Source organism: Canis aureus, chromosome 35, assembly GCF_053574225.1.
Source record: "Canis aureus isolate CA01 chromosome 35, VMU_Caureus_v.1.0, whole genome shotgun sequence".
Classification (NCBI taxonomy): Eukaryota; Metazoa; Chordata; class Mammalia; order Carnivora; family Canidae; genus Canis; species Canis aureus.
In genome coordinates this window covers 6,375,595-6,397,101 of record NC_135645.1, presented here as the reverse complement: position 1 = coordinate 6,397,101, position 21,507 = coordinate 6,375,595, and the positions used below count along the sequence as shown (strand labels likewise).

At 36.3% G+C, this 21,507-nt stretch overlaps 1 protein-coding gene and 1 long non-coding RNA gene across 10 annotated transcripts in view; one reads left to right on the top strand and one right to left on the bottom strand.

Moving 5' to 3' along the window:
* Positions 1-4,713, top strand: part of LOC144305482 (uncharacterized) — a 30,670-nt gene extending 25,957 nt beyond the window's left edge. The window contains exon 4 of one of the 2 annotated variants that reach the window (XR_013372481.1): positions 4,107-4,713. This is a non-coding gene — a long non-coding RNA (uncharacterized LOC144305482). Of the gene's footprint in view, positions 1-1,376; positions 2,246-4,106 lie in introns of those variants that run through there. The other variant, XR_013372482.1, reaches the window with a different exon arrangement.
* The window catches only part of GOLGB1 (golgin B1), a 90,634-nt gene that overhangs the window by 56,062 nt on the left and 13,065 nt on the right, over positions 1-21,507 (bottom strand). For 5 of the 8 annotated variants that reach the window (XM_077884325.1, XM_077884317.1, XM_077884324.1 and 2 more), the window contains 8 exons: positions 13,724-13,818; positions 12,733-12,885; positions 12,372-12,524; positions 10,235-10,363; positions 7,770-7,895; positions 5,133-5,255; positions 3,914-4,027; positions 1,448-1,850 (listed from right to left, as the gene is read on the bottom strand). In XM_077884325.1, the coding sequence (XP_077740451.1) occupies positions 1,448-1,850; positions 3,914-4,027; positions 5,133-5,255; positions 7,770-7,895; positions 10,235-10,363; positions 12,372-12,524; positions 12,733-12,885; positions 13,724-13,816 (1,294 nt within the window). In that variant the 5' untranslated portion in view covers positions 13,817-13,818. The remainder of the gene's footprint in view (positions 1-1,447; positions 1,851-3,913; positions 4,028-5,132; positions 5,256-7,769; positions 7,896-10,234; positions 10,364-12,371; positions 12,525-12,732; positions 12,886-13,723; positions 13,819-21,507) is intronic. The other 3 variants (XM_077884320.1, XM_077884321.1, XM_077884322.1) reach the window with 3 other exon arrangements.

Here is a 21,507-nt window from a genome sequence, read left to right as displayed (position 1 = left end):
CAAAGTCATTCTTCCTTGAAAATGCCTTTAGTATTTTTAAATTCTATTTTCTTCACTCCTCATCGAATCCCATTGAGACAATATAGCACAACTCTAAACAGGTACACAGTCCACTCAAGAGGACAGTGTGCTAATGTAACACACTGTTCCTATATAATGCCCCTCAAGGCTTTCTGGTTAAAGTTCGGTTCCTCAATATAGATCTTTAACTTAAATCTTCCCTAAAATCTTTCCTTTAAATATATGTCAATGTATTAGAATTAAATTAGTGGCATGTATTACTTTATTTACTTTTTTTAAAGATTTACTTTTTTTTTTTCTTTTTTATTCTTAGAGACAGAGATAGAGAGAGAGAGAGAGGCAGAGACACAGGCAGAGGGAGAAGCAGGCACCATACAGAGAGCCTGACGTGGGACTCAATCCCGGGTCTCCAGGATCACGCCCTGGGTTGCAGGAGGCACTAAACCGCTGTGCCACCGGGGCTGCCCAGATTTACTTTTTTTTTTTTAAGATTTATTTATTTATTTGAGAGAGAGAGAAAGAGAGAGCATGTGCATTCTAGTGGGGGAGGGTCAGAGGGAGAGGAAAGAGAAAATCCCAAGCAACTCAACACTGAGCATAGCAGCCTAATGTGGGGCTCAATCCCATGACTCATGAGATCAGAACCTGAGCTGAAACCAAGAGTAAGATTAACCAACTAAGCTACTCAATGTCCCTGCATTACTTTAATAACATTAAAAAAAAAAAAAAAGTTTTCATTAAATCTTAAAGGATAAAATTTTTCCTTGAAAAAAAAAAGATCATCTATAAGTATTCAGATTCACCTTTAGAAGTAAAAACGGAAAAAAAAAAGAAAAGTAAAAATGGCTCCATGCAATCAATCTCCCTACCTATGCATCTAGATCTAGCCTGAGTTTTCCAAAAATTGATTCAAACCCTACTCATTTCAGTCACTGAATCCTAGAGACTGCACTCATGTTTCACACATTATTCTTTTTAACATATGACACATCATTATCAATAGTTTCTATATACTATAATGATAATCATAATATATTTTTTAAGATTTTATTTATTTATTCATGAGAGACACAGAGAGAGGCAGAGACAAAGCCAGAGGGAGAGGCAGGCTGCCTGCAGAGAGGCTGATGCAGGACCCAATCCCAGGACCCCAGGACCCCAACCCAAGACAAAGGTAGACACTCAACCACTGAGCCACCCTGGTGCCCAATAATCATAATATTAATCCAGATTGTAATTTCGGCCAGAGACAGGAGAAATGACAAAGAGCTCAGAAGAGATGCCTTTCTTAATTCTTCTATTGATTCAATTGCTTTCAATTGAATTTGCTTTCATTTGAATGATGTCATTCACAGATCCCAGAAATTTGGAAGTAGAAGCCACTCAGGTGCTAGACAGTGGACTTGAAAGACAATCAAATACTGACCTTCCAGTTGTTGAATGACCTGAGCTGAATGAAATGCCTGTTCACTCTTATCTTGGACAAGCTTTGAATTTTCCTCTTTCAGAGCATCACAGGCAGAGTGTAGTTCTTGCTCAGTCTTTTGAAGATTCAAAATGTGAGAGATCTTTTCTTCCATTTCTGCTTTGTGTTTCTGTTCCAAAGCACAGTACCGGGACTGTAGCTCAGCCTGAGCTTGACCTGCTTGCTCAAGCTGTTCCAGAAGATGATGCATTTCTTCCTGCAGGTTATGGAAGGATAATTTTCTCTCTGACACCTCAAGTTTCATCTTTTCCATCAGAATCCTGGACTCCTGTCTTTCTGTTTCTACAGTGTTCCTTAAAGTATTATGCTCAGTTTCCATCTGCTGTAACTGCTGAGAGAGAACCTAAGAAAAAAAGACAAAGCCTCATGAGCCATAAGTTCATTCTTTCTTTTCAATAAGCATAGTGAAGTGCCTCTTCTAGGTAAAGCAAGGGATTTGACACTCAGGACCTAACCTACAACTGCATAAGACCCTGTTTTTGCTTCTTGATACTTTTAACAATTTATATTCATACGTATTTATTTGTACCATTATCTCTTACTTTCTCTCTCATTATAAAATAAGTTCAATAAGGGAAGGGATTTTGTTTTATCACCACTGTTCTTTAGCACCTAGCACAGTACATGTCGTATTGAGGACCTAGTGATCAATAAATGCTGAATGAATGAATGCAGTCTCTGCCCTTGTGGAACTCAAGAGTTCAGTGGGGCAGTCACATTTAACCAGATAATTATAATACAAAAATGGCAGAGGCCATGAGAGAGATACTTATATTAACAAGAGCAGAGAAGAAGGGAAATTTGCCAAAAGTCACAGAGCTGTAACTCTATAGTAAATAGTTAAGAGGCACAACTGAGACTTGAACCCAGCTGCCTGATGACAGTGAGACCAGAGGCCTTGGGATCAGGATATAGGTTTTATTAGGATGGGAGATATGGGAAAATGTTTCAATGCAAGAAAGTCCTCTTCAAGGAGAGTTGAAAATTGAGGAGATGACTTTCTCCAACAGCATGAAGCACCCAGATGAACAAGCAGAGAATGTGGACTTCTCACCAGTGCCACATTAGTATTTGGCTACTTGATGTGATAAGACCAGGTCACGGGAATCCAAGGGCTGATAAAAGAGTAGTCCAAATGGTCAAACATGGGTCAATAGCAGACAGGGAAAGGAGGGAGGCCAGGAAAGAACTAATATACCAGAGGAACAAAGTGAAAAGATTGGGTGATTTCAATAAGAATGAAGGTCAGGCCAGTCTGAGAAAGGGAATGACAGTATGGGATGGGATACTTGAGCTTAAGATTTTAAAACTTTAATTTTTCTTTGTATATTTTTTTATTGGAGTTCAATTTGCCAACATATAGTATAACACCCAGTGCTCATCCCGTCAAGTGTCCCCCTCAGTGCCCATCACCCAGTCAACCCATCCCCCCCCACCTTCCCTTCCACTACCCCTGTTTGTTTCCCAGAGTTACGAGTCTCTCATGTTTTGTCACCCTCTCTGATTTTCAATTTCACTCATATGGGGAATATAAAAAATAGGGAAAGGGATCATAGAGGAGAGGAGAGAAAATTAGTGGGAAAAATTTAAAAAATTAAGATTTTAAAACATCGTGTTTGATCACTTTAGATTCAGGGAATTTTGCATGATGAATTATTTTTTTTTAAATTATTTAATTTATTTATTTATGATAGTCACACAGAGAGAGAGAGAGAGAGGCAGAGACATAGGCAGAGGGAGAAGCAGGTTCCATGCACCGGGAGCCCGACGTGGGATTCGATCCCGGGTCTCCAGGATCGCGCCCTGGGCCAAAGGCAGGCGCCAAACCACTGCGCCACCCAGGGATCCCCATGATGAATTATTTCAAGCCAACAGAGAATCAACCAAAACAAACAAGGGATAGTACATCAAGCACAAGAACCATCTGAGATAGCAAAAGAGCAATATGACAGAAAGGAAACTGACTAGAGGACAGTAGGACATTCTAGAGAAGTTAGGACCCTAGACCTAAAAGCACAAAGAAAAACAGCCACAATGAAAGATGTGGAATGCACGCTTAATCAGGGAAGGAACTATACCTGTTTTGCTCATCACTGTATCACCACCATTTAAGCACAGAGTATTTGTTGAAAAAATGAATAAATGGCATCAATTCTCAGAAGGCTTACCATTTTATCCATGCTGCCTAGGAAACTGAAGTGGAAGTGGGGACGTCTGGGTGGTTTGGTCAGACTCTGCCCTGGGCATGGAGCCTGCTTAAGATTCTCTCTCTCTCTCTCTCTCTCTCTCTCTCTGCTCCTTCCCACCTCCCTTTCTCCCTCTCTAAAAAATAAATAAATAAATAAAAATAAAGCAGGAACGAATACTCCACTCCCAAGGCAGGCAGTAAAGATCACAAGGCAGTACCTGGTTTTTCTGTTCAGCAGTAGTTAGCTCCTGTTGCAGCAAGCCCACAACCTGAGCACGGCCCAGTAAAGCTTCTTCATGCTCCTCAAGTTTCCTCTGCAGCACTCTTAATTTCTGAGAATGAAATGTTTTAGATACAATATGCTAAACCAGTGAGAACCATTTACTGATTACCTTTCAAAATATCATGTAGATGTGTGCGTAAGGTCTTTGGATGTTGAAGATGACAGATTAAAGAATGGGACACCAGCATGCCATGCTTCCCATCGAGCAGCAAAAAAGAATCTCCAAAAATACCTTCTCCAGTACACTGACAACAACTAAACTGAGACACAAGCAAGCCCCTGAATTAGGGAGTCTTTGTAATTAGAGAAAACAAAATGTCCACCTTTCAAATTATAAAGTCAATGTCCTATGCCTAAGTAAAAGTACATGTATATCTCACTCACCGAAGAGAACATTCTCTGCAGGCAAGAACCATTTCTCTTCTAGCTTCATGCATAGGACATGCACTCGATAAACAATTGTTGGATAAATAAATCAATGATATATGCATATATTAATATTCTACTTCAAAAAGTGCTGTATTCTGAAACTTTATTTAGTGGTATATTCTAAAGGATTACTTAGAACTTGGAAGAAGTTTTCACTCAAAAACAATTAAATGAATCAACCATGAAATACCACTGGAGCACTTCTGGTTACCACACTAAATAAAAACACACTAAATAAAAACAAATACCTTCAAGTTAGTAGATGATAAACTTAAAAACAATGAAGCCAATTTCCAAAATATACTCAATTAATTTTGTAAGAATATTAATATAAATAAAAGACTTTATGATTTCAAAATCACTCCTTTTCAACTTTAATTTTTTCAAAGTTTACTCTGGCTTCATTGATTTGAAGCTTTGGATCACGTCTTTAATGTAGCTACAATTGGCAAACTGAAGAGAAACCGATTTCTGACTACCACATACATTTGCCAATTAAATTCAGCTTTTGAGTACCAACAACCTGGTTAGAGGCATAAAAGGCAAGGTAAGGACAAGGAAAAATAATTAATATGCAATGGAAGATACGATCACCAAAAAGAAGCCAATTAAGGAGCACGCTAAGACCAAGTGGAGAACAATATGTAAGGGTAGAAAAGTGGCTGTGATCAGTTAATTAAATGTTAACCAAATGACAGTCATTCTACTAAGTTTTAGCAACACACCTGTTGCATCTCTGTTTCCACATCTGCCTGGGTTACTAACTGAAGAAGCTCATCTTCATGAAGACGAACTTGTGTTTCAAAGCGGGCATCTTTCTCTCGGACCACCTGCTGCATGGAACTCAACTAAAGACACACACCAGAGAAACTATACACGTTACACTCCCCGAATATTGCACAAACATAACTCACACACTATTCTCCAAAGATAGACTCTGAGAACTGATAGAGAATAGGTTTTTTTAAATTAAATTTTTAATGTCAAGGATGAGAATGTTGGAAGAGAGATAGGCCTGACAGTAACTTCCAAATGTAAGAGAAATCCTATTATCAAACTCAGAAATCAGCCTAAATATAAATTTTGATTAAAAAATACATTTGCATGGTTACTAGAAATGTTTACATAAAAAAGAGGTATATTTTTTTAAAGTTCGCAGATTACAATATTAAGCCTACAAAATGAAATTAGATTTCTGTTAAGTCTTAGGTATGTCAATAGCACATGCATGCTCTAAAACCTTCAGTGAAATTGTCATGCTCTTTAAGTCAAACTTCAAACTAATGTATCTTTTATTCAAAATTCTCTACAACTGGAATAAATCCCACTTGATTGTGGTTAATGATTTTTTTAATGTATTGTTGGATTCGGTTTGCTAGTACTTTACTGAGAATTTTTACATCTATGTTCATCAGGGATATTGGCTAGTCTTATCTGCAAAGAACTGTTTCTACCAAAGAACCTGGTTTATTTCCAAACACACACCACCTCCCCAGATAGTTATTTTCAGCTGTCATTACTTGCAGGCTTCTAGATCACCCTCATCTGTAACTGGCTCTTAACAGAATAAAATGGAAATAAATTGAGAGCTGTTTAATATCAGCATTTTTGTTTTGTTTTGTTTTGAGGGTGTGTGTATATTGCACGCAGCCATCTGCAGATGAACACCTGCTTATTCATTTCCTTAAGATCAGTAGTTGAGCATGCTGACCTGGTCTTAGCTTGCCCATTTTGTATTGGTGCTTCAACTACTGCTAACTTCTCAATTTGTGATACCTTGAATTGACCTCAGCTCTCTTTCTAGGTAGGAAGAAAATCATAATTTGTTTTGATTATCTGAATTCTGACATTGCTATGAATCTGCAATTTGGTGTTGCAAGTATACAGGCACTGGCATCCTTCATTAGCCAAATGCATCTACACATCCTTTCCTGTAAATGTATTCTTTTTTTTCCTCTGTTATTTTGCTCAGACCACTCCCCACAAATGGAATACTTTCAACCATCGTGTTGAGATTATTATCTATCCATCACAGTTTTGCCTAAACTCTAATTTTTCCATGTATCTTTCTTGGATGTCACACTCATGGTAACCTCTTTCATCTCTCAAAATAACTTTCCATTTGTGTTGATGTTTGCTATTCACTTATTCAGAATGGCTTGCATTACGATGGATTTGTTAGTATGTTTATATTTTAGATTTCCATGATTTAAGCCACTCAGTAAAAAGCACATTTTGTATTTCTCCATCATACACTGTATATAGTGCTTTACATAAAAAGGACACAATAGAAGCTGAGAGGTGAAAGGATTTCAAAATATACAATTTTCACTGAATACACAGCAGCAGGCTTCCCAGGATAGAAAACATCATTAATACTATAAGCTGTCAAAAAATGAAATACCCAATGGGAAATATTAGCTATCATGCAAAGATACTTCAGAGAAAAAAAGTTTCCCAAGTCAAAAGCACTCTCAAAGGAAAAATACAAAGGTGGGTGGTCAAACTGGAAATTTAGAAAAACAGAGAGAAGGAGTTGAAAATGCCAGTCCAAACAGTCTGGTCCTGGTATCAGAAATAAATATGAAGCATATCACATACCAGTGCCATTTAACATTGAATCATGTAACCTATACCACTTTCTCATTATATACTAAGTAATCTTCGGATTATAATTTAACTTCCTATTAAGGTTTTACTATAGGGAAAGAATGGACCTACGCATTTGTATTTCTTTTGTTTTATCTACCAATCTCCTTCAAACAACAGGAGTCTATTACTAAGACTGAATTTCTGTGTGCTATTAAAACCAAATTTGGGGCCTACAGAACTAAGATACAGCTACAAAACAAGCTATGGCAAATTCATCAAGGTAAATAACACTTCTGGGCAGCCCAGGTGGCTCAGCGATTTACTGCTGTCTTCAGGCCAGGGCCTGATCCTGGAGACCCGGGATCAAGTCCCATGTTGGGCTCCCTGTGTGGGGCCTGCTTCTCCCTCTGCCTGTGTCTCTGCCTCTCTCTCTCTCTCATGAATAAATAAATAAAATCTTAAAAAAAATAAATAAATAACATTTCTAAGTTTTTCTATTACTCCATCCTTCTCTCTTTTTTCTTTTTTTTTATACATTTTATTTATTTATTCATGAGAGACACGGGACTCAGGATCATGCCCTGAGCCGAAGGCGGCGCTAAATGGCTGAGCCACCCAGACTGCCCTACTCCACCCTTCTAATTTCTACTCTAACATTCTAGCTACTATACTTTTATACACTAAAGTTTTTAAAAATTACCATCTAAATTGGCTTGTCACCATTAGACTTTTGTGATTCTTTAATGATGATGAGGTACCTTCGACCCTACCTGAGCAGCTTGCTCTGCTTGTGTCTGGCTGAGCTCGGCTTTCAGAGTGCTGATGAGTTCCTCCTTCTCTTGGAGCTGCTGCTTCATCATTAAATATTCTTCCATCTCTGTTGAACTCTTATCAGACTGAAGACATAGAAGGAAAAAAAAAATTTAAACAAAAGAACTAGCACTCAATTTTTTGACCTCCCTTTCTTAATTGCCAAAAATACCTATTCATATCCTTCTAATTTGCACTCAATACAAAAGGGAACTTCATGTACTGGGATTTTAAAAAGTAATTATCAGAATTATTTGTCAGAGGAAGACAGAATAGCAGTGGTTTTTCCATGAATCTTCACAAAGAAACAGATAGTACAACTAAATAGTAAAACCAAAAACCCATGGACAATATTTCCAATAAAATTAGGAAGGTAGATCCACAAACCCCAAAATACAAGCAGGTACAACAAACCACCAAAAGCCACAAGACCTGCATGGTATTAGAGTCTATGCAAGAGGAAGCCAAGGCAGCAGCAGAGCAACATTAATGGCCTTAAGAACAAGAAAATCCCCAAAGAGCCAACAGGTTCTTACTGGAAAGCACAGTTGGCCAATCTTAGAACAGCGGCTTAAATTGGCAGGGCTTCTTTATTCCCCAATATTGGGCAAATTCAAGGGGTCCACAGAAAGGAGGACTAAAAGGTTAGAACAACCTAGTTCTCTGAATTCTCAGAACTGACTCATCAGGGCTGCCTTCTAAGACATGGACCAGAAATAAGAAGAAACTTATGAGTGAAATAAAAATTATGCAGAATAGAGATAACAGAAACAGAACAAAAAGGTCTATACACATGCTGTATAATTCATTATCAACTAGCCAAATGTGGCTCCAGAGGGCTTGGGACACGTCTAAATGCATGAGGAGTTTAACTATTAATATTATTTAATTTTAATTAAAATAGAAATTATTTTCCCATTAAAAATAACTATATTTTACTTTATTGCATAATGTCAAATACTCTTAAATTGTCACGTAAGTAACAAGTGTGCCTGCTGTTCCTAGTATGACAATAAACACATTGCCTATCAGTGGATTCATTCAGTTTGAATGATTTTTTTCCTGTACACTCATCTAATATTGTAATATATTTCTCTGAATACTTTATGGAGACAGCATCAGTCAGAGTTGATACTTATGTAGATCATAAGAAAAAATGATGTTTCACCCTCAATTCAGTTACTGGAAAGCTTTTAAGTATGTCTGGAAAAACTTGAGCATAGGAATCTATTTTCTCAACTGGAAATTTTATGAAATCTAAACAGAGAAGAAGTATTTCCAATGAGAATTTAACAATCCAAATGGAGATACAATGTTAAAAACACACATCAAATTCCAGACAATGCAAAAAAAAAAAAAAAAAAAGGAAAAAGGAAAATAACACAAAAATAATTATTAATTTCAAAAGTATATTTTGAATATATTGGACTACATGAAATACAGGGTAAAATTAATTTTACCCATTTCTGCAATAAAATTTTAAATTATGCATGTGGCATGTGGCTTACATATTACTATTGGACTATGTTGGTATAGGCCAAAGTGAAGGGCAGGAGGAAGAAAACCAGGAAATCCCAGAAATTCAGCTGCCAGATCTTTGGACACAATACAAAAAAAAAAAAATAACAACAAAAGAGAGAGGCCTGGTAAGTAAAGTTTTCCTGAACCAAGCCTCCTTCCAAAAGTTTAGAAAAACTAATTGCTCACAAAAATAAGGAACAAACAAGGATCAAGGTCAAGTTTCATACAAAGTTACTACAAAAAAAAAGCTAAGGAGCAAAACATACTTAAAGGTGATAATAACAGACTAGAGGCATGTTCAAAAACAAACTAAAACTGCAAAAAGTGTTAAAAATTTTAAGAAAACTATACAAGACATAGAAAATAGCATAATCAGAAAAACTCAGAAATGAGGTGACTGAAATTAGGAAAAATTTTATATATAAGAAAAAAATTTCAAAAAGGAAGTCTAAATAAGAAGGAACACAGAAGTAAACAAACTCAAAACAGAATACCTTAAGTGAAGGGGAAAAAAAGAAAATTTAAAATGAAGAAAGAAATAAAAGAGAATCAAAAGTGACAAATATTAAAGAGATTCAAAGGAACATTCAGATAATAGAAGTCCCTAGAGAAAAAACCAGACCAAATGCCACAAGCTGTATTATTCAAGAAAAATTATTTTGAAATAAAAACGTGAAACTATATATTAAAAGAGCACACTGGGTATCCACAAACATCAACCAAGAATGGCAAACACAAATTGCTAGATGCAGGCAGGAAGGAAGGGAAGTCGGTGAGGGAAGGAAAGGGAAGAAGAAAGAAAATTGACAGATGCATAGATAAGTATCTGTTGGCCATCTAGAAAAATGTATTTGTCATCCATTGGGCCCTAACCCAATGACTAGGAGGTGACTTAACACCCTACCTGTGCACTTTGTTCTGCATGTGCCTGGGAAAGTTGGGCTTGCAAACAGCTTATTAGTTCCTCCTTCTCCTGGAGTTTCTGCTTTATCTTTTCTACTTCCATCTCTTCCTCTGTAGAACTCTTATCATGCTGAAAATGAAGGCAATAAAGTCATTGATTTAAAAGAATTATAATAATTAACACGTATCTGATCTTTTGCTCTAACTTGCCCTATATAACCATTTGATTATAGTTTTATAAATGGGAGCAAGAAATAACACCTGACTTAACAACCAGGAAGGAATCTTAGAGTTTTCCCCCCATTTTAGTATGGCCCAGTTAGCTACTTACTAGTAGATTCATTCTCCCTCAGATAACAGCTCTCAACTCTGGACAATATAGAAAAACAGCTACTTGAAAATGCTAGAAGGCAACCAAAAGCAGGAAGATACAGAAAAGGAGTCAATACCTGGAAGAAACAACACCAAGTTTCCCGTTTTTATGGTTTTTTAGTCTCAGGACAAAACTAGTCAGCACCACACAGGACTAAAACTTAATAGAAAACTTAGTCTCACTGCCTTGAAGAACCAGAGGACAGAATTCAGAAAAGCATAGGTGCTGTTAGATGAGGGGCAAAACATCATACAAGACCTTGTAAGGGAAATCCGAATCTTTCAAGTCTATTTTTCTTCCCCAAGAGCTATCTCCCTGAGATTGAACAAGATTCTCCCTCCCTACTGAATTCATCACCCTCAAATGAACCAAGTCTACTTATTAGAACTACACAAAATAATTTTACACTTTCTCCTACATAATAGTCAATCAAGCATCTGAGGATTGCCCTCATCTCTTCAACTACATTTGTCAGAGAATTTGTATACATTTGTCTAGCTCTGTAATGGGTAACAAGAGTATAAACCTGTAACAATTGATTGCTAGAACTTAGAAATCATTTGATTTGACCCTCTTATTTAACAGAGTGAGGAAATGAAGCTTCCAAGTGTTGATTTGGACCTTAAAATCAAATCAAATCAAAACAAAACAAAACAAAAAAGCAGAGGACAAAATAGATAATTTAAAAATCTAACAACATAGTAGGGGGACCGTTAGATGAAACAAAGTAACATGGGAGAGACATCAAGATAAACAAGCTATTTTAGAAGAATAAGTAAAGCTTCTAAAATAAGCTTTGAGAAGTTAAATAAAGCTATTGATGCAGGAAAAGTAATGTCTTCTGAGCATTAGACCCAAAAGGAAAGACTAATCAGGGTACTAGGAATTAACCAGTTACTCCAGGGTTGTACCTAAAAAATCAGTTACAACCTCATTTCCCAAGAACTAAAAACATTGAGATAAGAATACTACTGAATGAAGGAGTAAAATAAGGTGAAATTAGGAAAATAAAAATAAAATCAAAAACAGATTTCTTATGTAGAGTTAAGTCTAGGCCAACTGCAGTGTGCACATGTGATATGCCAGCCTCTATCTATTCTACACCAAACTCCAAAAAAACTGAAGATTCTTGTTCACTAAATGGCTGACTTAATGTGAATATTTGGGATTTAACTATATAGAAAAGTAATAAAAATGAATATTGGGACAATAGTCTATTTTTCAAAAGGTACCACTTCCCTTACTCCTCTAACCCTGACCTTAAATTGTTTTATTGGTGTCATAAACATAGAAAGCATCCCTTACAGGGAGCCCAAAGCAATCTAGTTGATTCAGTTACAATGCATGAAACTTTAATCTGCTACAGTGTGGCCATATGAGGACATATTCTTTGTCCAGTCACTGAATTAAAGAATTCAGAACTCACAGAAATTTTCTTACAGACCACGTAGTTTAATCTAACCGAAGATGAAATTCCTCCAAAACTATGTGCCTCTCCTATATAAATGCTTCATTGTGGTATTTACTCGTCTTGTTGGCCTTTTTTAATTCTCTAAAAGTCTAGGTCACATTTCATTTCTGTATTTTCTGTTGGCCTTTTATTCAGTGTGTGGCCCAGAGCTCAGCTAGACTGCAAGCTCAAATAGAAAGGATAGCATCTATGGCTGTACTACTTTAGCTTCATAAGTTTTTGTGACTAGTGAAGATCTGCTATAATGGGAGGCTTTTCCACTCAGAAAATGTGTAGTATATCTAGTTACCATACCTTGGAGAGTTGCTCCTCTGAATGAGATTCTGTAGGCAGAACAGTCCCTCCTTGTGCCTTCATTTCTTCTATGTGTTTATTCAAAGAAGTTAATTTGGCCTTAGCATGAAGTTTTAGTTTTTTTATTTTGTTATCAGCAGCTTTTCTTTCTTCCTGTCACAGAACAATGACAATAGATATGTAAATGGTTTTTCATCACGTATCTAGTATATAATAAAAGTTATTCTTGGGTACGTATCATCTTACAGTATTAGGGAAATAAGAGTCACTCTCCAATAATCTAAGTGAAGAGAAAAATCTAAGTAAACGTTGTGTCTGTCATATCAAATGCTGGCAAGAAAAGAGTAAAAAACCATGGTACCTGTAGAACTTCATCTTTTTGCTGCAATTGAATGTCCTTCTGCCTGATGATTTCTTTGAGCTCTACCACCAACTGCTCAGCATAAGTCAGGCGCTCCAGAACATCCTCTTGTGTTCTATCGTTAAATTCCATGTCAGATTCTTGGGGTAATGCCTAGTATTTAAACAAAAAGTTGCCAATGCACCAGGGAAAAGATATTAGTGTCCAAAAGAGTACCTTCAATCCAACTTCATCTTAACTCTTGCCTAACTCACCTCCATACTTAAGAAATCTTTCCAACTCTGATCCAATACTAATGATCATCATAGCCATTAAAATATGTTGAGTATTTTGGAAATGTTAAGTACTTCACAAGCAAAACATTATCTGATTTATGGTATTATCCTAATTCTACCAAAAAGAAAAATAAAGAGAAGCAAAGATGATAAACTATCAAGTGGAAGAGCCCAAAGCTTAAATTTAAGAGAGCAGTTGAGTAAAATTCTCTTAACTATTAGGCAATCTTGCTTGTCTTTCAGAAAACTAAAGGACTTCTTTTGATTCCCCATGTGGTTATCAAAAAATAAACTATAAGAGAAGTGTTAGATAAATTTATAATAGCAAACATATTTTGAGACCTGAAAGGTGCCCCAAGTTCTGCCACTTATACAAAACTTTGCTAGGGAACAGGATATATACCGGAAGAGAATTTACAACAATCTAGCACTAAGCAAGGCTCAGGGAACAAATAAAAAAAAAAAAAAATCTTTCCAATCTCATCCAGGACTTGATTCCCAGCACTATGGCTCACAGGCTACAAACTTACAGAAGGATTATTTATAAAGAATCAATATTTTTTCTTAATCCTCTCTTCTACCTACCTAGCAAAATAGAGGCTGCTCAAAACTCTCTATCTTAAATTCTTTCCCCGGAAGAGCATGGAATACACACACACACACACACACACACACACAAACGTATCATCAGTTTCATTCAGAATAGAGCTACTCACAGGGTCTAGGGAAGCCCTCATATTCTCATCAGTGTCATCTCCTGATAGTTCATGCAACACAACATTTGCTAATCCTGACAATCGGCTCAGCATTTCTGCAGAAAAAGAAAACATAAGAATCAGTAAAATGGATATAGGCTTCTCTTGTACTGGTTGGTAACTATATCATCTACAAGTGAAATAAAAACTGTACAGGTGATATATATTAGACATAGACTATAGAGGATGATATCTTTAAAAATGCATTTACAGTGTATGTACAGTGTAGTTGCACAGTGCTCTTTTCAGGGCAACTGCACTGCACTTTAATAACCACCATTAATGTTTTCTAAGTCAAATACAGACATAATTGTTTAGTGGCAAATAATATTTCTTAGTTATTTAATCTCTTTTCTTTCATCATAATTTCATTTACAAACATGAACTTCTAACAGTACTTCGCCTGCCAGAATGTTATTCTCTCCTACTTTGTCAAATAAGCCCATGATGCAGTGCCCCCATGAGCCCCATTCTTTCCGTAGGGTTTCCTAAAAAAAAAAAATCATGTAGTTTTGCTAAAATTTGAATATAATCTTTGTTCAAATGTATGGCAATAAATTCATATATTAGAAAAGAAGGAAAAGAGATTTACATTAGCAAACTATGCTGCTTCTGTAGCAAACTAGAAAAAGAAGAGCAAATTAAAACAAATATAAGCAGACAAAAAAGATACTAAGAAGAGAAATTAATAAAATTAAAATAGAAAAGCAGAGAAAACCAGTAAAACCAAAAGTTGGTTCTTAGAAAATGGGTTCAAATTTAAACAACCTAGAATTTAACATAGATTATTATATGCAGGAGATTATATACAAACCTAAGGGTAACCTTATGTCAAAAATCACTAATAAATATGTAAAGAATAAAGAAAAAGAAATCCAAACATATCACTAAAGAAAATCAGGGGATCCCTGGGTGGCGCAGCGGGGATCCCTGGGTGGCGCAGCGGGGATCCCTGGGTGGCGCAGCGGTTTGGCGCCTGCCTTTGGCCCAGGGCGCGATCCTGGAGACCTGGGTCGAATCTCACATCAGGCTCCCGGTGCATGGAGCCTGCTTCTCCCTCTGCTTGTGTCTCTGCCTCTCTCTCTCTCTCTCTCTCTGTGACTATCATAAATAAATAAAAATTAAAAAAAAAAAAAAAAGAAAATCAGTAAACCATGAAAGAGAGAAAGACAAGGAAGGATCAGAGAAAAGCTCCAAAAACAACCACAAAACAAGTAATAAAATGGCAATAAATACATATCTATCAACAATTAATCTGAATGTAAATGAACTAAACATTACAATCAAAAGACAAAAGGTGACTGAATGGATAAAATAAATAAATAAAATCCATCTACATGCTGCCTACAAGAGACTCATTTCAGACCTAAAGACACATGCAGATTGAAAGTGAGGGAACAAAGAAATATTTATCATGCAAACACATGTCAAAAGAAACCTGGAGGGCAGCCTGGGTGGCTCAGCGGTTTAGCACCGCCTTCAACCCAGGGCCTGATCCTGGAGATCCAGGATGGAGTCCCACGTTGGGCTCCCTGCATGGAGCCTGCTTCTCCCTCTGCCTGTGTCTCTGCCTCTCTCTCTGTGTCTCTCATGAATAAATAAATAAATAAAATCTTAAAAAAAAGAAAGAAAGAAAGAAAGAAAGAAAGAAAGAAAGAAAGAAAGAAAGAAAGAAAGAAAGAAAGAGAAAGAAAGGAACGAACGAACCTGGAGTAGCAATAGTTATACCAGACAAGGTGGATTTTAAAACAAAGACTGTAGCAAGACACAATGAATGATACTATATTATAATAAAAGAGAATCCAACAAGAAGATAGAACGATTGCAAATATTTATGCACCCAACCTGGGAGCACCCAAATACATAAAACAGTTAATAATGAACATAAAGGAACTAATCAACAATAATACAATAGCAAGGGCCCTTAACCCCTCACTTGCATCAATGGATAGATCATCAAAACAGAAAATCAACAAAGAAACAATGGCTTTGAATGACACACCAGAATAGTGTGTGTGTAAATGGGTGATGGGAATTAAGGAGGGCACTTGTAAGGAGTACTGGGTGTTTTTTTGTTTTTGTTTTTGTTTTTTAGTACTGGGTGTTATATGCAAGTGATGAATCATTAAATTCCACCCCTGAAACTAATACAACACGCTATATTAACTAACCTGAATTTAAATAAAATCTGGAAAGGAAAAAAATCTTGAAAAAGAAAATTAGCCACTTTTTTACACCTTACTCAAAAATAAATTCAAAGTGGATTAGAGACCTAATGTGAGACCTAAAACCATAAAAATCCTTGGTCACAGGCAATAGCCTCTTTGACATTGGCCACAGCAACTTTTTTCTAGATATGTCTCCTGAGACAAGGGGAAAAAATTAAAAATAAACTATTGGGACTATATCAAAATAAAATGCTTCTGCACAGCAAAAGAAACATCAACAAAATTAAAAGGGAACTTGCAGAATGGGAGAAGGTATCTGTAAATGACATATCCAATAAAAAGTTAGTATCTAGAATCTATAAAGAACTTATCAAATTCAACACCCGGAAAACAAATAATCTGATTAAATAATGGGCAGAAGACATGAACAGACATTTCTCCCAAGAATACATACAGATGTCCAACAGACACATGAAGAGATGTTCACCATCACTGATCATAAGGGAAATGCAAACCACAATGAAATATCACTTGTACTTGTCAGAATGTTAAAATTAATAACACAAGAAACAACAGGTGTTCCCAAGGATGTGAAGAAAAAGGAAATTTCTTGCACTGTTGGTAGAATGCTAACTGGTGCACTCACTCTGGAAAAATAGTATGGAGATTCCTCAAAAAGTTAAAAATGGAACTACCCTATGATCCAGCAATTGCACTATTACGTATTTACCTAAAGGATACAAAAACACTAATTCAAAGAGATACATGCACCTCTATGTTTATTTACAATAGCTAAGATATGAAAGCAGTCCAAGTGTCCATCCATTGATAAGTGGATGAAGATGTGGTGTGTACACACACACACACACACACACACACACACTAGAATATTATTCAGCCATGAAAATAGAACAGAATCTTGCCATATGCAATGACAAGGATGGAGCTAGAGAATATAATGCTAAGTGAAGTAAGTCAGAAAAAGACAAATACTATGTAATATTACTCATATGTAGAATTTAAGAGACAAAATAAATGAGCAAGGCGAGGAAAAAGAGACACACAAATAAACAGAGTCCTAATCACAGAGAACTGGTGGTTATCAGAGGGGAGGTGGGGGGTGATAGGTTAATTAGGTGATGGGGATTAAGGAGTACACTTATGGAACTGCTGAATCCCTATACTGTACACCTGAAATCAACCAACTAATGGGACTCTGAGAAGATAGGAGTAGGAGACGGCATGGATTGTGGATCTTCCTGAATTCCCACACAAAAACTGACAAAGCAACTAGATAACAAAAACCTATACAGCCTTTACAAAAGAAACACAAAACTATGTGACAAAGTTTCCCACAAACTCTAAAATAAGCATGGATATAGAAAATCACCAATAGCCACAAGATCTGTATGTAATTGTCCATGTGGAAGGAAGGGAGAAGTAAAAGGAAGGTGGCAGAACGTTCCACCCTAAATCTTTCACTTTGGCATAAAGATTATTTTGAGCTAAAGGCACTTGAAAAACAAGTACGAGAAGGATGCTCTGACCTCCCCTTTTTCTTCCTGGAAACTAGATATAAAACACCATATGGAAGATGTCCTGCCTATATAAGGAGGAAAGTAACATTCTTATCTCCAGGGATGGGGAGAGGAGGCCAAGAGGAATTTGTACAAACACACTTTGTATGTGAATCCTTATCTTCCTAGTCACTTCTCCATGATAAACTCTACCCTTTGCCTTGTATCATTATCACAATTTACTGCTCTCTGTCCAACTCAGTATATAAATGTTCTACTCCAACTGCTTCTTTTGGTCACCATTTTCTACAAGGGATCCAGTGTCACTTAAAATTCGTAACAAATAAATCTGTATGTCTTCCCTGCTAATCTGTCCTATGTAAATTTAATTCTCAGGCCCAGTGAAAAACCTTAAGAGGATAGAGGTAAAATAATGCTTCCCTACCAAAGCTGTGAGAATGTGACAGACATGATACAAAGAGAACCACAAAAGAGCCCTTGGGTATTCACTGGAAAATGTGCTGAACCAATTAAAGAACAGCAACTGAAAAAGGGAGGTATATTCTTACTCCAACAGCACCTAAATGCAAGGAGCATGCAAGGTCTGAAATGGCTAGAGTCTGGGCCCCCTGAACTCTCAAAACTAAAGTGTCAGGGCTCTCTTTCAGAACAGGGCCTCTATTGAGAGTACAATAAAAATTCATCAAGACAGTCAACAGAGAACAAAGGAAGACCCAGATAAAGAATGAACTGAGGATAACAGAAAAAGAGTCAGGAAATTTCAGAAATCCAATGGCCACATTTTGAACCAATATTGGAAAACAACATTAATATAAAAATGAACACCTGAAAAGCAAGAGAGTCAATTTTCATACAAAGTTATTATAAGGAGCAAAATAATATCCATAAAGAAAATGGAAGCATGTCAAAGAGCCATGCTCAAAATAACTCAGAACTACAACCTACTAAATCAATCAAAAGGACTTAAAGGCATTAAAAATGACATAAGACATGAAAACCCATACATCAGAAACTGAAAAACCCAGGAAGACAGCAAAAGAAGAAAGGAACAAAGGAACCACAGAATAGAAAACTATAACAAAATGTCTATAGTCAGTCCATTCAATAATTTAAATTCAAATGGATTAAATTATCCAATCAAAAGACATGAAGTGGCAAATGGATTGAAAAACAAGATCTAACTATATGTTGCCTACGAGAGACTCATGTTGGGTCTAATGTTACAGACAGGCTGAGACTAAAGGAATGGAAAAATATATTCCACACAAATATTTATAAAAAACAAACAGATTATTAGTCAAAAACTGTCATGAGAGACAAAGAAGATCATTACATAATGATAACGGAGTCAATTTATCAAGAGGATATAAAACTTATAAATAAATATATATGCTCCCAATATCAGAACAGCTAAATATATTAAGCAAATGTTCACAGAACTGAAGAGAAAAGTAGACAGCAATACAATTCAATATAATTCAATTCTCCCACTTTCGACAATGGATCCAGAGAGAAAGCAATAAGAAAACACTGAACTTGAACTACCCATTAAATGAAATGGGCCGGGAATCCCTGGGTGGGTCAGTGGTTTAACTCCTGCCTTTGGCCCAGGGCATGATCCTGGAGTCTCAGAATCGAGTCTCACATTGGGCTCCCTGTGTGGAGCCTGCTTCTCCCTTTGCCTGTGTGTCTGCCTCTCTCTCTGTCTCTCTCTCTCTCTGTGTCTCTCATGAATCAATAAATAAAATCTTTAAAAAAAAAAATGAAATGGGCCTAACAGACATATATGTCCATCCAAAAGCAGCAGAATACAGTCATTTCAGTGTACGTGGGACATTCTCCTGGATACAGATCATATGTTGGGCCACAACATAAGTCTTTTTTTTTTTCTTAAAGATTTTATTCATTTATTTATTTATTCATGAGAGACACACAGAGAGAGTGGCAGAGACACAGGCAGAGGGAAAAGCAGGCTCCATGCAGGGAGCCCGATATGGGACTCGATCCCAGATCCCCAGGATCATGCCCTGGGCTGAAGGCAGGCACTAAACTGCTGAGCCACCCAGGCTGCCCACTGAGCCACCCAGGCTGCCCCACAACATAAGTCTTAATAAATTTAAGAAAATTGGAAGTATATTGAATATCATTTCTGATGATAATAGTATAAACTAACAAATCAAAAAGAGGGAGGAAGATAAATTAAGAAACAACTTTTTTTTTTAAAGATTTTATTTACTTATTCATGAGAAACTCACAGAGAGGCAGAGATACAGACAGAGGGAGAAGCAGGCTCCTCACAGGGAGCCTGATGTGGGACTCAATCCCAGGACTCAGGATCACGCACTGAGAAGGCAGACACTCAACCACTGAGCCATCCAGGCGTCCCAAGAAAACAACTCTTAACTATAAAGAATAAATTGGTTACCAGAGGGGAGATGAGGGGGTGGCTTAAATTGGTGATGGGGAATAAGGAATACACTTGTGTGATGTATGGAATTGCTGAATCACAATATTGTACACATGAAACTAATACAACACTGTATGATCACTAACTGGCATTAAACTTTTTTTAATCTCAAATGAGAAGAACATAAAAGAAGAAATAAAATTACTATTAATATGCAAAAGAAAAACAAGAAGAAAATTGGAAAATTCACAAATTTGTGGAAATTGAACAATATGCCCCTGAACAAAGGGTCAAAGAAAAAACCAAAATGGAAATCATAAATTACATTGAGACAAATGAAATGAAAACATGACATATCTATGGAAACTTAATGAGATGCAGCAAAAGCAGTTCTAAGAGGGAAACTTACGCAGATAGGCCTACATTAAAAAAAACAAAAGATCTCAAATAAACAACCTGTCTTGACACGTTACGAAACTAGGAAAAAAAGAACAAACTAAGGTGAAAGCAGAAGGAAGAAAATAATATCAGAAGATAAATAAAAGAAATGGATATTAGAAAAATAGTAAAGATTAACAAAACTAATTTTTTCAACAAAACTAGGTTTTTTTGAAAATATAAACAAAATTGACAAACCTTTAGCTAGACTGAGAGAAGATTCAAATGAATAAATTTTACAAGTGAAGGAGACACTGTAACTGATAACACAAAAATACAAGGAATCATTAAAGACTACCATGAATAATTATATGCCAACAAATTGGATAATCTGGAAGAAATGAATTCCTAGAAACATACAATGTACCCAGACTGAATCACAAGAAACAGAAAATCTGAACAAACCAATAACATAAGAAGACTGAATCAGTAACCAAAAACCTCTCAAGAAAGAAATGCCCTGAACTTGATGGCTTCACTAGTGAATTCTAAAAAATGTTTAAAGAAGAATTAATGCCTATCCTTCTCCAACTATTCTAAAAAAACTGAAGAAGAGGAAACTCTTTCAAATTCATTTTTCGAGGACAGCATCATCTGGATACTGAATCTGAAAGGCACTACAAGAAAATTATAGGCCAGTATCTCTGATGAAATAGATGCAAAAATCCTCAACAAAATACTAGCATATCCAATTCAGCATCACATTAAAGGAATCCAGGGGATCCCTGGGTGGCTCAGTGGTTTAGCACCTGCCTTTGGCCCAGGGCATGATCCTGGAGTTCCGGGATCGAGTCCCACATCAGGCTTTCTGCATGCAGATTGCTTCTCCCTCTGCCTATGTCTCTGCATATCTCTCTCTCTGTGTCTCTAATGAATAAATAAATAAATAAAATCTTAAAAAAAAAAAACATTAAAAGGATCCATACACCACATCAAGTAGGATTTATTCCTAAGATGCAAGGATGGTTCAATATCCACAAATCAATAAATGTGATGCACTACATTAACATAATGAACGATAAATAACACATAATCATCTCAGTAGATGCAGACAAAGCATTTAAAAAATTCAGCATCCTTTCATGATAAAAACTTTCAACCAATTAAGTACAGAAGGAATGTACCTCAATATAATCAAGGCCATATATAACAAACCCACACGTAACATCATACTCAATGACAAAAAGCTAAAAG